Below are 16,468 nucleotides of genomic sequence, written 5' to 3' on the forward strand. Positions count from 1 at the left end.
TATGATGTGGACCCTCTGGACTACTCGCAATAAAATGGTGATTGAGAAGGTGTTTCAGCGGCGTGCATCTGACTCGTTCTTCAAATTCCTTGCCTTCTTGCAGCATTGGCATCCGCTCGTTAGGACCCGGGACCGGGACCGGCTCCAGCACTACCTGGACGCGTTGATGGCGGCCGTCCGACGGCTCTCCTCTTCCTTGCTTGCTGCCTAGCTTGTCCCCGTAAGGGCATTTTTTGTTTCTTCTCTTTTATTGGGCTGGACTGTGCTGTTGCCTCAACGGTCTCTCTTTTTTATTTCTTTGTTCGGACGTGTTGGTTGGATTCTGATCGTTGTGCTTTATCTATAAAGCGGGGCAAAAGCCTGTTTCAAGAGAGTTGCCGTGCTCCTCTTTTTTTTTTGGGAGTAAAGGTGCCGTGCTACTGAATGTACTCCCGAAGTCCCGATGTCGATACTCGATACTTTGGGTTCTAGCATGGTGAATCTATCATAAGCGTTTCTGTAAATAAACCAGTCAAAACCACTTGTTTATCTCTCTTCAGAGTATTCCTATTAAAACATTTGGAACTGATTATGAAATCTAATTACACCTGGACAGCAAGTTACATTTGGAACAATGTTTAATAAAAGAGTAAACAAACAAGGGATAATCTATAGAGAGTGCCCATCAAGCGAACATTGTAATGGAAGGGCGTTTTGGGTGCACATCAGCGGCAGTCCTGAAAGCAGTCTCGACATCATGTCGCTTGTGGACGGAGGATCTTACACCTATACGAATGTGCTCGAGTGCCAGCAGGTGTTCCATGCCCAGTGGCATAGCACCATCCCACTTGTCACATATTTCTAGACCGAGTAGTCGTAGGTTGGACATCGCCCCTGCCTCGAACTCCACGCATATTGTAGTATCATCATTATCTTCAGAGAAGAGTCTAAGGTCCTCCAGGATGGGGAATAATCCTGTGCGGACTATTGCAACACCAATATCTTTAGTTATATTTGTCACCCAAAGATATAGCTGGACGAGGGAGGGAAGCTTTCCAACAACATAAACCTCATCAGTCGATAGAAGCTCAATTGTCAAAGACAGGCTACCAAGGCAATGGAGGTCGCCAATCCAATTGGGAATTCTCTTCAACAACCACGCTCGTAGATAAATTTTCTCGATATGGAGAGGAGAGTTGGGCAGTGAGTATATCACATCGCAATAATGTTTAGAAGACTCCCCATGGACAATAAGTACTCTGAGGTTAGAGAGCTTTCCAATTGAGGATAGCAAAGCATCAAATACCTCCACCTCTACTTTGCCATGGAACATCAAGATCCTGAGATTGGTCAGCTCACCAAGGCCATCAATATCCTCTAGCAAGCTCTTACCAATATCAAAGCAGTCCAGAGCACGCAATGATTTAATGCTTTTGATCCCTTGGGGCAGCCCTATACCTTTCGGAAGGGTCAGTTGAGACAATCGTGGCAAGAAAATTGTATCTGAAGGAAAGTTTTGCGTCGGTCGGCTAGCTATTTGCATCGTCTCCAAATGAACAAGCTCTTGAATTTTGGTAGGGAGATGTACAATGCATTGGAATGCAACAACTTTCAGATACCTTAGTTGAAACAATTGACAAATACAGGTGAGGTCAAGTGTTGTACCCCTTTTGTATGAGAATTCATACACCAGCACCCGAAGGTACTTAAATAGCGAGAGAGGAGGTTGGCACTTGGACTCCCCGAACTGTGAAAATGATCGAACTTGTGACATGCTAGTATGAAAGATCCCTGATGTTGCATCCTTAGCGCTTGGATTCAAGGACAATCTACGAACCTTGTGCTTGAAGGCATGCATTCTTGCAACATCTTCACAATTATATGCCACACTAATAAAATTTTCTTCTGCACACTTCATAATGATCAAATCAAGCATCATATCATGCACTTTGCAAGACTCCACCACCTCATTGCCTATCCTCTTTTCAGGCTGAATCAGGCTTCTATTGATAAGCTCATTAAAATAACTCTTCGCAACACCCTCCATATCTGATCCATGAGAATTACTTACAAATCCTTCGGCTACCCATTGTAGAACCAGATCACGCATCATAATCTCGTGGTCTTCTGGATACATGCCAAGGTATAGCAGGCATGGGCGGAGATGAAGAGGAAGATGCATGTAGCTAAGGTTCAATATACTCCTCACCTCTATCATTGTCGGAGTTGAGGCAAACTTGGCACGAAGAGAATTTCTTATGCTCTGCCACTCGTCCTTTGACCTTGACTGACAACTAGCTAATAGGCTAGCTATAGTGATGATTGCAAGTGGCAACCCTCCACACTTCTTCAAAAATTCAGCTGAAACCTCTTTTAACTGCGGTGGACATGCATATCCGGAACCAAATACTCTATTACAGAACAACATTCTTGAGTCTTGTTCTTTGAGGGGTCTCATTCTGTAAACACATTCACGGTCATTGTGGCATGCCCAAATAGCCACATCATTAACTCGAGTAGTTAATATTACTCTACTTGCATTAGCAACGTCTGGAAAGATACAACTCATAATATTCCATGTTGATTGATCCCATAAGTCATCAATTACAACTAGGTACCTGTTGATGATTTGTACATATTATATATGTTACATTATGATATGATTACATTGTTGCAGATGAAAGCACACCAACCTGATAATGCACAAATAATAATATCAATAATAAAATTAAAAGGATGCAAGCAAGAATATAATATTCCTTACGTTAATTAGCATGTCCACATAATATTCAATCCTAAACAAAATTAATTCATGTACGACGTGTCAAAACTCTGTAACGAATCTTAAAAATGCTCAAAAACAAAAGGACCACAACCTTATACTCCCTCCATCCAAAAATAAGTGATGGTGATTTAGTATGACTGTACTAATTTTACACAAAATTAGAAACACTTATTTTGGGATGAAAGGAGTATTATATAATATCAAAGCTAGTGACATGAGCCAGTACATTTATGTATGCATGTAAGTAATACCCTTTTTTACTAATCTTTGCCATTGATATAACTCTAATGTGATGACTAACAATTTCAGTTTGTGCCTATGCTAATTATACTTTAGTTACATAATCAATAAAGAATTAAGATTGAGTGATCCTCCAAAAATTCTCCCTTTCATACGTCCATCTAGAGTTTTCTTATCTTCTCATCTTGGTCATTTTTAGTAGGCTCATGTGATGATGACAAAATTCTACTCTACTTATTTTAGTGGCCCTTATTTCATTTGATGAGTTTGCTATTTTAATCTTTACTTTTTTGAATTCCATAACAATATAACTCTCTTGCACAAAATTCCCATCTTCAATGCTGCCAAGCTCAAGCCGGTGGCGCGTCAACATGGAGGGTGCCATTTGGAGGTTGGATTGGGATTTGAGGCGTTTGAAGTGTCAGCATATGTGAGCACACACGCGTGTGTGGCTCTAGCTATTATCTATGACACCATTTAATTAATACTCTTTCCGTTCGGAAATACTTATCGCTGAAATGGATGTATCTAACACTGAAATACTTCTAGATACATCCGTCTGAGCGACAAGTATTTTCGGATGGAGGTAGTAATCAGTGGACTATAGTGAACAACTAATCATGCATCTTAAAACATGCTCGATTAGTTACTCAACTTATATTAGGTGATTGTTTGACTTTAAGAGTCATCCTACACATGCAATTGTCTAGTGTTTTATTAGCTACATAGACGTTCAATGATAATAATACTAACATGTAGTCAATGTGTGAGAGCATATAGTAGGACCATGAAGACACGAACACACTCGTGTCAATTTTGTATAACAAAAGTTGAAGTATTAAAAAAGTAAGATGTGTGAAAAGTGGTTCATGGTTAATTTACACTTTGTGTTGCCTTGTTAATTAACCCCTTTGTTCTGAAACAAATGATGCTTGCTTACTCTGATCGTAAGCAATAGATTATAGTTATAGTTTGAAAGGACTATTTTATAATGAATGATATCATTTGGACCTGATCAACCATAACCATTTCTTACAAACTAGACATAAATCTATGGTTTTGCAATTCTTGCAAGCACGATATTCACGATATTCTTGCAAGTAGGTGATTGATCAATAAATAACTATTTCCAATATGCACCATCTAATGTAAGCACGATATTCTTGCAAGTAGATGTGATGTGAAGATCTTAATCAGTCAACTATCAATATCAACTATGAAAGTTGAGTGAGCTATAGATAAACCATCATGCATTTTGAAAAGAAGGTAAGATACTTCTTGTAACTTCATCCTTTCATCGGTTAAGCAGAAAAGCCCAACAAGATCTGGCGGCAGGCTAAATCATATCTCTCACATTGGTAAAGATACTTAAAAGTCACTAAAGCTTGCCAAATAATTTGGAGTTGTATCACATTATCATAAGTAATTAACTATCCAAGCGCACAGCAAGTGACAGTTAGATCAAAATAAGTAGTACCTCTTATGTGTGAGATGTTCTCTAAGACAACCAATGATATCTTGCACCTCGTGAGCATGAGATGACTCTTCCTTCATCCCAAGCTTCAATTGTAGACCACTAAGGAGGCTTGCCATATCAGGTCTTTGGGAAATGGATATAAATGCCTTGCAACCGAATTGTCCTCCGATCTCATCATACACTTGCTTGGCAAGTGTAGTTTTACCAAGACCACCAAAGCCAACAATAGCCACCACCTTGAGGTTATCCTGGGTTTCTGTCAAGCAACTTACAAGCTCTTTCTTTGGGCCATCAATACCGACAAGGCCTGCTGCTTGCTTGTAGATCGCCGATATCCGAGGATCGACTGAAACGATCCGAGAAGTAGAATTGATACAATCATCAATCTTGTACCTTTGTATCAGAACAAGAGAGCTAGATATTTACTGGTTTCATATGAATGATATTGAAAGCTAGGAGCTCCTATATTGAAAGAAAAACAATATTGTACCGCATGCGTCGTTCATTTGCCTGTAGAACAAGGACCTTGAGCTCCTCCATCCGATGAGCAATGCGATGACGCTTGCGCAACGTCTTGAGACGTCTAGCGGTCTTCTTGATAAATCCCGTTTTGACATCAGTGCCTCCAAGGTCACGCATGAAGTCATCTATGCAATTCTCCATGTCATAGGACATCTCCCTGACATGATCTCTCCAGTTTTTGGCCAAGGGATCAAGCTCGTCCATGAGCTCAAGCTTCTCAAGCAGGGCTTTCATGGTGCTTAGCTCATCCTTGAGGAATGAGGCCTGTCTCCTCACCCCTGTGAGCTTAGTGTACTTGTCACCCATCAGTGTGGCAAGCTTGCTGATGAGGGGGTTCATCACCCCTATGGCGGCGCTGACGATTTGTGCAGACATCTTGATGTGAGTTGTCTTATCCTACGCGCTCAATAGCCATGCCCGTGTGTTGCTCTTACCGATGAAGCAGGCGAAAACTTGTCTATTTCCTCTTGTGAGAGAAGATAGGGGCACAACAGCAAAATCCAACAGGTGAGGCGGAGCTCGAGAGGTGGACGGCGGCTGCACGTAGTTGTATAACATATTATGGGCATAAATCAATAGCTCAGCCTGAAGATGCTTCTTCAACTAAATGACACAATGCATGTGTGATATCATCATTCGCTTCAGCTAGTGGATGGACGATCGCTGTCATTGTTTTAAAAACAGTTTTAAGTAACTTGGCTGGACTTGTACTTTTTATATTTGCTTAGTAATTAACTAATTATAATATGTCATATTTTAATTTATGTTTGATGTGATCAAGTATGCTTATAGCCTTATAGGTCAGGCGGCCTGGGCTGCAATCTAGCGCAACACAATAAATGTTTGTGACAAGCCAATTCTATTTCACAGAAATCTACCTAGACTTCATTGTTTTTCTGCAATTTATGGTGCAGTAAAATTGCCTCGTTGATGGATGCGACAAGTATTTAGATGGAGCATAAAAGAATTTGAAGCAAACAAAACCTGAAGGGCAACCATTTTTTGGATAAATAAATGAATGCACTATGCTTCTATGGAAAACTGGCTTGGTCTGAATATCATCCTCAGGTTGTTACAATATGATCCAAGGAATACTTCTAACGTATAGCTTCTGTGTCATTCTTCAGCTCACCGAGTCCCTTGATATCCTCCAAGGAGCTCCACCCCAGTTCAATTCAAAGTTCAAACCCATCTAGAGTGCACAAGCCGTTGTGTTTCAGTAGAGAGATTCACGTATTGGTCGGCTGAAACCAATAAATACGTCAATCGAAACAATTGGTTAATAGCTGTCAGATCGATTTCGTAGTGGCATAGTTCGTTCGATACTTATTTTTTTTTACTCTGGGATGCTTACAATGCAAAAGAGGACGTATGTGCTTGGATTCCCCGAACCGTGCAAGTGATCGAACTTGTGATAGGCTAGATGCATTGGTCCCTGATGCTGTCCCATCTGCTGCGCCTCCACCACTTAAATTCAGGAATATAGAGATAGTCCGTATTTTCGCTACCAACAAGGTGGTCCGAGGTTAAATAAAAAGGTAATCCGACTGTCACAGCCGTATATACGAACTGACGCCTCACTCGACAGTTCATTTGGTCCAATCTGGACAGTAGAATCTGGGCACCTTTGCACGCTCGATGATATTCTTCTTGCTGCTCTCTTCATCCGTGTAGCATTCTTCAGAGATCTCATCTCAGGTGCCAAGTCCATAAATATCACGCAGGTTTCAGCGTCGCCGGCAAAGAAATCAAAAGGAACGCGGTTGGTCGCGCGCAATCTTTGCAGGCATCGCACATCCTGCATCGAGAATTCGAGATCAATCTTTGCAGGCATTGCTTTTCCCGATTAAGTAGAGTCTGGCTGCCGGCGCGTTCATTTGCCGGCTAACCCTGGCTGGCCAGTTGCAGATTCTTCAGAAACTGCGGCCGCGCGTCCAGGAATTTTCCAGTGGCCGGTTACGTGGTGTCAAATAATCAACCAAATATTCCCCGCAAAAAAGAAGAAGGAAAAAAGATCAACCAAATATGTGGTGTCAAAAGCGGGATATCGCAATTAACATCCCTGAAAGTCAAGTAGTCAACCAGCCCCCTTTTTTTCCTCCTGAAAAATCTATATTCTTGCACTTCTCATGTCATATCGTGGTTGGCTATTCCAGCTAATTTCCTGAAACCACGGATGAGTGATAAGGCAGCAAAATTCTTAACTGACAACAACGTCTAATAATGCTTGCACAAGTAACAACAGCGAGACTACTTATTAATTACATGTTTGACAATCTATGCTAATCCTTAAAAAGAGAAAAGACAATCTATGCTGCAAACTTAGCTTCGGAAGCCTAAAGGTAGGAGAGATAGACACCCGCTAGCCATCTTTATGCACGGTGTGCATGTGTGACGGTGGAACCAGTCTCACGTAAGCGTACGTGTAAAGTCGGTCCGGGACGCTTCATCCCACAATACCGCCGGAAAAGAATAAGATTAGTAGCGTCAAAAAAATTGACAAATCATCGCCCATAACTTTTGTGTTCTACTCGTGCATAGAATCTACGCATAGAAAACCTGGCTCGGATGCCACTGTTGGGTAACGTAGCATAAATTCAAAATTTTCCTACGCCATATTCAGATCTTCCTATGGAGAGACCAGTAACGAGAGAGGGGTAAGAGCATCTTCATACCTTTGAAGATCGCTAAGCGGAAGCGTTGCTAGAACGCGGTTGATGGAGTCGTACTCGCGGCGATTCAGATCGCGGTGTGATTCCGATTGAGTGCCGAACTACGGCACCTCCGCGTTCAACACACGTGCAGCCCTGTGACGTCTCCCGCACCTTGATCCAGCAAGGAGGAGGGAGAGGTAGGAGAAGTTCTCCGGCAGCATGACGGCGTGGTGTCGATGGAGAGACGAGGTCTCCCGGCAGGGCTTCGCTAAGCACCGGCAGAGAGGAGGAGGAAGAAGGGCAGGGCTGCGCCGAGGGAGAGGGAGAAGTCTGTCTCCCAAGGGCCAAAACCCCTCTCTATTTATAGGAGGAGGGGGAGGGGGTGCGCCACCCCTAGGGTTCCCCCCTAGGTGGTGTGGCAGCCACCAAATGGGAGGGGGGTGGCGGCCAGGGCAGGGAAAGGGGGGGGCGCCCTAGGTGGGCCTTGGGCCTCCCTGCGCCTAGGGTTCCCCCCTTCTCTGGTGCGCATGGGCTGGGTGGGGGCACACCAGCCCACCTAGGGGCTGGTTCCCTTCCCCACTTAGCCCATCTAGCCTCCCGAGGTCGTTGCCCCCTTCGGTGGACCCCCGGGGCCACCTCCGGTGGTCCTGGTACGTTACCGGTGATGCCCGAAACACTTCCGGTGTCCGAAACCATCCGTCCTATATATCAATCTTTACCTCCGGACCATTCCGGAGCTCCTCGTGACGTCCGGGATCTCATCCGGGACTCCGAACAACTTTCGATAACCTCGTATAACAATTCCCTATAACCCTAGCATCATCGAACCTTAAGTGTCTAGACCCTACGGGTTCGGGAGACAGGCACACATGACCGAGACACCTCTCCGGCCAATAACCATCAGCGGGGTCTGGATACCCATGGTGGCTCCCACTTGCTCCACGATGATCTCATCGGATGAACCACGATGTCAAGGATTCAATCAGTCCCGTATACAATTCCCTTTGTCTGTCGGTATAGAACTTGCCCGAGATTCGATCGTCGGTATACCTATACCTTGTTCAATCTCGTTACCGGTAAGTCTCTTTACTCGTTCCGTAGCACGTCATCGTGTGACTAACTCCTTAGTCACATTGAGCTCATGATGATGTTCTACCGAGTGGGCCCAGAGATACCTCTCCGTCATACGGAGTGACAAATCCCGATCTCGATTCGTACCAACCCAACAGACACTTTCGGAGTTACCCGTAGTGCACCTTTATAGTCACCCAGTTACGTTGTGACGTTTGATACACCCAAAGCACTCCTACGGTATCCGGGAGTTGCACAATCTCACGGTCGAAGGAAAAGACACTTGACGCTAGAAAAGCTTTAGCATACGAACAACACGATCTAATGCTATGCTTAGGATTGGGTCTTGTCCATCACATCATTCTCCCAATGATGTGATCCCGTTATCAATGACATTTAATGCCCATGATCAGGAAACCATGATCATCTATTGACTAACGAGCTAGCCAACTAGAGGCTTGCTAGGGACATATTGTGATCTATTTATTCACACATGTATTACTGTTTCCTGTTAATACAATTATAGCATGAACAATAGAGGATTATCATGAACAAGGAAATATGATAATAACCATTTTATTATTGCCTCTAGGGCATATTTCCAACAGTCTCCCACTTGCACTAGAGTCAATAATCTAGTTACATTGTGATGTATCGAACACCCATAGCATTATGGTGTTGATCATGTTTTGCTCGTGGAAGAGGTTTAGTCAACGGGTCTGCAATATTCAGATCCGTGTGTACTATACAAATATCTATTACTCCACTCTGGACATGGTCCTGGATGGAGTTGTAGCGGCGTTTGATGTGCTTCGTCTTCCGGTGAAACCTGGGCTCCTTGGCTATGGCAATGGCCCCAGTGTTATCACAGAAGAGTGTCATTGGACCCGACGCGCTTGGAACCACTCCAAGGTCGGTGATGAGCTCCTTCATTCAAATTCCTTCATGAGCCGCTTCTGAAGCAGCTATGTACTCCGCTTCACATGTAGATGCTGCCACGACTTCTTGCTTGCTGCTGCACCAGCTCACTGCCCCACCATTCAACACATATACGTATCCGGTCTGTGACTTAGAGTCATACGGATCTGTGTCGAAGCTAGCGTCGACGTAACCCTTTACGACGAGCTCTTCGTCACCTCCATAAATGAGAAACATTTCCTTAGTCCTTTTCAGGTACTTAAGGATATTCTTGACCGTTGTCCAGTGTTCCATACCGGGATCACTTTGGTACCTCCCTACCAAACTTATGGCAAGGTTTATATCAGGTCTGATACACAACATGACATACATTAGAGAGCCCACGACTGAAGCGTAGGGGACATAACTCATCTTCTCTCTATCTGCTGCCGTGGTCGGCGACTGAGTCTTACTCAATCTCATACCTTGCAAAACTGGCAAGAACCCTTTCTTTGAGTTTTCCATATTGAACTTCTTCAATATCTTGTCAAGGTATGTACTTTGCGAAAGACCTATGAGGCGTCTTGATCTATCTCTATAGATCTTGATGCCTAATATGTATGCAGCTTCTCCAAGGTCCTTCATTGAAAAACTCTTGTTCAAATAGGCCTTTATGCTCTCCAACATTTCCGTATTGTTCCCCATCAATAATATGTCATCCACATACAATATGAGGAAAGCTACAGAGCTCTCACTCACTTTCTTGTACAGACAGGCTTCTCCGTAAACCTGTATGAACCCAAACGCTTTAATCACCTCATTAAAGCGAAAGTTCCAACTCCGAGATGCTTGCACCAACCCATAGATGGAGCGCTGGAGCTTGCACACTTTGTTAGCACCCTTAGGGTCGACAAAACCTTCTGGTTGCATCATATACAACTCTTCCTTAAGGTTCCCGTTAAGGAACGCTGTTTTGACGTCCATTTGCCAAATTTCATAATCATAAAAGGCGGCAATTGCTAACATGATTCGGACTGATTTCAGCTTCGCTATGGGAGAGAAAGTCTCTTCGTAGTCAACTCCTTGAATTTGTCGAAAACCCTTTGCGACAAGTCGAGCTTTATAAATGGTTACATTACCGTTTGCATCAGTCTTCTTCTTGAAGATCCATTTATTTTCTATGGCTAGCCGGTCATCGGGCAAGTCCACCAAAGTCCATACTTTGTTCTCATGCATGGAGCCTATCTCGGATTTCACAGCTTCAAGCCATTTGTTGGAATCCGGGCCCGCCATCGCTTCTTCATACTTCGAAGGTTCACCGTTGTCTAACAACATGATTTCCATCACACGGTTGCCGTACCACTCTGGTGTGGAGCGTGCCCTTGTGGACCTTCGCGGTTCAATAGTAACTTGATCCGAAGCTTCATGATCATCATCATTAACTTCCTCTTCAGTTGGTGTAGGCGCCAGAGGAACAACTTCCCGCGCTGCGCTACTATCCTGTTCGAGAGGGGGTGTAATTACCTCATCAAGTTCTACCACTACAAGGATTCTGGTCTACTACAACAAAATTTATTGCGACAACTATCTTTCGTTGTAATAAGATCCTATATTGCCACAAAATTCTAGTTCGTGGCAACAGGATCTATAGATTGCCACAGGTTTGTTTTGTCGCGCCAAGTACTCATTTTGTTGCAATAGAAGCCATGTATTGCCACAAGTTGCATCAACGTTGTAATATGGTAGTGATATTGCGACAGTTGTGTACCGTTGCATGAATTGTTCATTTTGTTGCAAAAAGGACTAGGTATTGCAACAAAGTATACCTTTATGGTAATATTTAGACATATATTGAAACAATTCTAACATGTGGCGCTAGACATAGATATTGTTGCAATAACTTGTCTTTGTATTGCAACAAAAACATGTATTGTTGTAATAGGGCGACTTTTTGCCTCACCTACGTTGTGTTGCAATAACTAGTACATATTGCGACAATTGTGCATCCATGGTAATACATACAACATATTGCAATAATCCTCTAGTTTTGCGAAAAAGGAGCAACATATTGCAACGATATTCTCTACGATGCTCTTGATTTTGTTTCTTTATTTAGTATACTATTTCTCAGGATGTGATTCAAGGGACGCACTAGTTTATAAGATATTATATGACGAAGTACTTTTAAATACACATTAAACATATCGTTGAATTATTTTTGAATACGCATTGAATATTTTAGTAATATACGTTGAAGAATTCACAATACATAATTAACATTTATAGTTTTTTTTGAAAAAAATCTTAATACATAATGACGGTGCAGCCCACCAGGGCGGCTACATGTATGAGGTCAGTGTTCACTACAAGCTAGCTTAATATTCCATCGTGTTTGACAAAATTTATCCGGTTTAATTCGAGTTTGTTTGGAATGGATGCAAGGACGGTTGTTCGGTGGACTACCAGATCACCATCCAAGATCGAGTTTTGAAGCCACAGGAACTGGGAGAGATCGAGAGGGGAGAAGAGATTAAAGGGAAGAAGGAAGCCATGACATCAAGAAGAGATTGATACGCAACAAAGGAAGAAGAGAAAAACGGACGACAATCATGACAGGCAACCACCAAAGGATAAATTTTGTATTTTGACCCTTTTCTGAAAGTTGATCGAGATCTGATCCCAGATTGGAAAACTTTTGAGATCTGACTCTTTTCGTATTGCAGGGGTCCATAAGGGTATGGTATAACAACATACCGCCGAGGACCTTGATGGTAGGATGCATATCCTACCATAATATTTTTCTAAGTATCGAATACAATGCGTGTTCGCACCTACGTCGGACATCTTGGCGGTAGAGTTGTATAGGCTATCGTCAACATATTTGACGATAAGGATGCGTCATGCTGACGTGGATAAGTTTCCTACCGTCAGGGACCTCGACGATAGGCTGTTATACCCTAACACCATGAGCCCCGACTATAGGAAAAAGATTAGATTCCAATTTTTTATAAATTAATGTCAAATCTTGATAACTTTCATAAAAGATCGAAATACGAAATTTTACCACCACTAGACGGGCGCCCCATCAAAACCCCACCGGCCGCGTCTCCTCCTCTGCACGAGCTCTTCATCATGTGGCGCGCTTCATCAGACACCCGGACTGTCGTGTCTGGTCCTTCAAATATCTGGAATCTGTTTTAAATTGTTACAGACACTGCATATGGATGTTTTGCTTATGTCTGAATATCCTGAATGTAAATTATCATTTTAAGTAGTTCGCTGTGTTATCCATATAGCATTTTTTTAATAAGAAATCACCATGTGTATTGTACTTGTTTCTTAAATTTGCCATGCCAAACGTGTTGTACGTTCCACGACATTTTTATATAACTTGCCATGGAAAATTTATTTTTTGTTTCTATGATGCCAATTTTTGCTTATTAAAGATGATGGCAATTTTTCGTAGCACAACACAAACTGGATTTTACTTGTCAAAGCGATAGAAAAGAAAAGAAACTGAGCTTTTCTTCTGATTTGCACGGGGCGATGGACAATGTTCAGGCCATGGGTTTCCCATCGAACGATGTTGTTCGTTGAGGTCGATCCTCTTACCCAAGGACTCGTTCGGTCTAGCGGGGTCTTGAGATTTCCCGTCGGTGTGTACTTTTTAACCTCCCGCTAAAAGATCCTGAATTAGTGTCTTTGTTTCCACCAAAAAAATAGTCTATATCTAACCTTCCCGCTAAATACCTTCCTAACAACCCACAATTATTGTTCTATCTATAAACCAAACCACGGCGTCTTCATGGGCGATTGGATCTGAGCTCTCGTCCCTGGTTCCTCTCTGCTGCCCCCCGTCATGACGGCGTCAACGCAGCAAACCACACTTGAGTCAGCTGCACGGGGTCAGGTTATTCTTCCTCGGTTCCTCCCGATCTCCTCCCATCCTAGAACCTCCAGATTTCCTTGATCTCGCCCTCCTCCCTCTCCTCTACGCTCGCTGGCGTGGGCCGCCTCTCTGTGTCCTCGGCCATGCTGCCCAGGAGCGATGCGGTCTGGCGTCGGCACCGACGGAGTTCCCATCTTTTCCCCATGCATCGCGACCGCAGTGTCATCAATCCCGTGTCTGGACCAAGCACGACACCATGTCGGTGTTGCTCGCCACATGGACGACCCGGAGGAGGAGACATTGCGACCAGGTTTATCACAAAGCCGCATCCCTGAACCTCCATATCAAGCGCGGTAGATCAGTATTTTTTTGGTATTCCCTACTCCATTGCAAGCCGCATCCTTAAACCTTCATAGAATGATGTATCGCTGAACCTGCAATTAGCCAGTGCTGTACACCTGTCTCTTATTTTTGACTGAACATGCATGTCAAGTTTAATTGGCTGAACCTGCAAGTCACTTCAATTGGCTGAACCTATAAAGTGTATTTAATTACAGTTTGATGTTCAGAGTAACATCAAGCTCTTGTTTTTATATTAAATTCGCTGCCGTCTTAGATTGTCAATATTTTTGGGCGTCTCCTGCTCTCCCTCTTTTAGATTTAGTTTTTGGTCTCATACTGAAGCTGCTAGATGTAATGTAGACTCAGGGCCAGAACAGAGAAGAAGCAGAGCAGGTTCATCACCCATGAACCTCCATAGCTAGCCCTGTAGATCAGTCTTCTTTTTTTGGTATTCGGCAGCCAATTAGGCTGCAACTTGTCTTCCTTCCAAGTGCGTGGCACCTAGATCGGCATCTCTCTGCAGTTTTTGTTAGATTGCATAGGCTGAATTGAAGTCAGTGTCGTGAGGATTCAGATAAAATTCCATCTACATGTGTTTTTTGTTAATATGTGTTTGTATGATCATCAGAGCTATAATTACATTCAGAGAGCCACAACTCTTGTACATCATCAGGAATATCACCGATCATGTTTGGGTGCTAGCTCTCTGTTTCACTATACAGGCCAACATGTGTCGGGAGCATGACATTTCTTGATCTCGATTCACTTTGTTATATTTCTTGTTCACCTATAATTTCAAGATGGTTTAGCTGACAGCTCGCATGTAATTTCAAGGTGGTTATAAATCTGCACTTTTACCTCTCTACAATTATTAATCCCTTAAAAAGTTATTTTGAGTGTGGCTAGACTGGATGGTTGAAATCATATATTTACATTTGTTCTCTCCCAGATCATGTAGCAGTGTGATTATTTTTTGCAGTTTTCCTAAGTATCCTGTTTTCTTATTCTAGCTTTTGTATTGTTGCATTGACAACACTGGGGAGATTTTACACTCAAGGAAGATTGAGCAATCAGAGTATATATATTGACGTATGATGATAAATGAACAATGTCGAATTATCTTCTAAATTTGTGTGGTGTATTTTCTGCTCAAAAAAATTTGTATGATTAAGCATGTGTATTGGTAAGCCCTCTCCGGTTTTAGATTTGTGGTCAGATCATTCTATATAGGCTGACTAAACTGAGTTTATGATAATTGAAATAAACTGACTAAACTTACTGTATGAATGAAACTGAGAGTGAAGTAGTATTTCTTTGTACTATTGCATAGCTTGACATGAAAAAGTAAGCTCTATGGGATGAGATCATTGATTCATTTTAATTGTATAATTTGTTCTCTGCATTATTGGGATACGGAGGATTCAAGCTGAAAAATATATTCAATGGAATAGTGGACTCAAGGTCATGCAAAATATTATCGCAATCTAGCATCTAGGATCAAAAGAAGACAATCATAGATAATTTTCCTGTCACTTTTTTATTCCTACTTTAAATATTGTGATTCTTTTGATATTTTTTCAAATTATGATATTGCCTACAGAATGGCACAATGATGAATTCAACACAAGATCCTGATGGTAGGAGACCGAGTACAATACAGAGACAACTTGGTAATAACACCTATGTTCACTTGAATTTATGCCACATCAGAGTAGGTAATTAACATTTTGGGTTAACATGCAGTTTGGGGTGCGTCAGGTAATGTCCACCCTTGAGAGGAAAGAAATGACACACATGACTCCTGCTCTCTTGTTTGATTGTATGGTCCAGATACATTTTTTCTATTTTTGCACCACAACTATAGATTCTATACTAGTTGCTCCCAGAACTACACTATATTTTTTATACAAATTTCTTTCGGGACAAATTTATGGAGTTAGATTTACCTATCATTCGAAATTTTTGATACATCAAACATATAATGTAGGTGCTTCTGTGGTTACAGTATAGACTCATAGTAAGCATAGCTTTGCAATTCTAACGATATATTGTGATAGGTTTTCTTCATAGACCATAGTAGTCGAGTTAGTCTGACGACATTTATTTTTAACAATGTTGCTGGAATAATGGTATGTTATATGTTATGCTGGTGTCCTTAACTATAACTTTTTTGATTTCTTGATAGCAGGATCCAAAGAAGTAGCTAGACTGGACTCGAGATCACAGAAGACCCAAAAAATTAGCTGGACTGGAATCAAGATCACAGACAGTTTAGTAATTATTATGGCTTTCTATCAAAAAGAACTTAATTAGGATGGATGGGTTACATTTGAGTTTCATTTGATGGTTTGCTATGACAATTATAAACTCTATGAATCTATATATTACTTCCTCTCTAAATTAATATAAGAGCGTTTAGATCACTTTTAGTGATCTAAACGCTCTTATATTAGTTTACGGAGGGAGTATATGTATGTTTTTAATATTGTAATTGAATGCCTGTAAAATTTTACCACAACCCACTCTTGGTTGCCACATGTTAGCACCACGGAAAATAGTGCTGCATTAAATCTCAGTTGCCATACCTACCTGTTCTATTGCACTAGGATGTT

General features: G+C 42.1%; 1 protein-coding gene across 1 annotated transcript; it reads right to left on the reverse strand.

Annotated features, from left to right (window-relative positions):
• Positions 1-664: 664 nt before the first annotated feature.
• LOC123405101 (disease resistance protein RGA5-like) lies at positions 665-5,378 on the reverse strand. Its single transcript, XM_045098935.1, has 3 exons — positions 4,972-5,378; positions 4,482-4,874; positions 665-2,597 (listed from the first exon to the last, which is right to left on the reverse strand). The coding sequence occupies exons 1-3, from the start codon at positions 5,376-5,378 to the stop codon at positions 665-667; spliced, it is 2,733 nt and encodes a 910-aa protein (XP_044954870.1).
• Positions 5,379-16,468: the final 11,090 nt, after the last annotated feature.

Source organism: Hordeum vulgare, chromosome 6H (genome assembly GCF_904849725.1).
Source record: "Hordeum vulgare subsp. vulgare chromosome 6H, MorexV3_pseudomolecules_assembly, whole genome shotgun sequence".
NCBI classification, from domain to species: Eukaryota; Viridiplantae; Streptophyta; class Magnoliopsida; order Poales; family Poaceae; genus Hordeum; species Hordeum vulgare.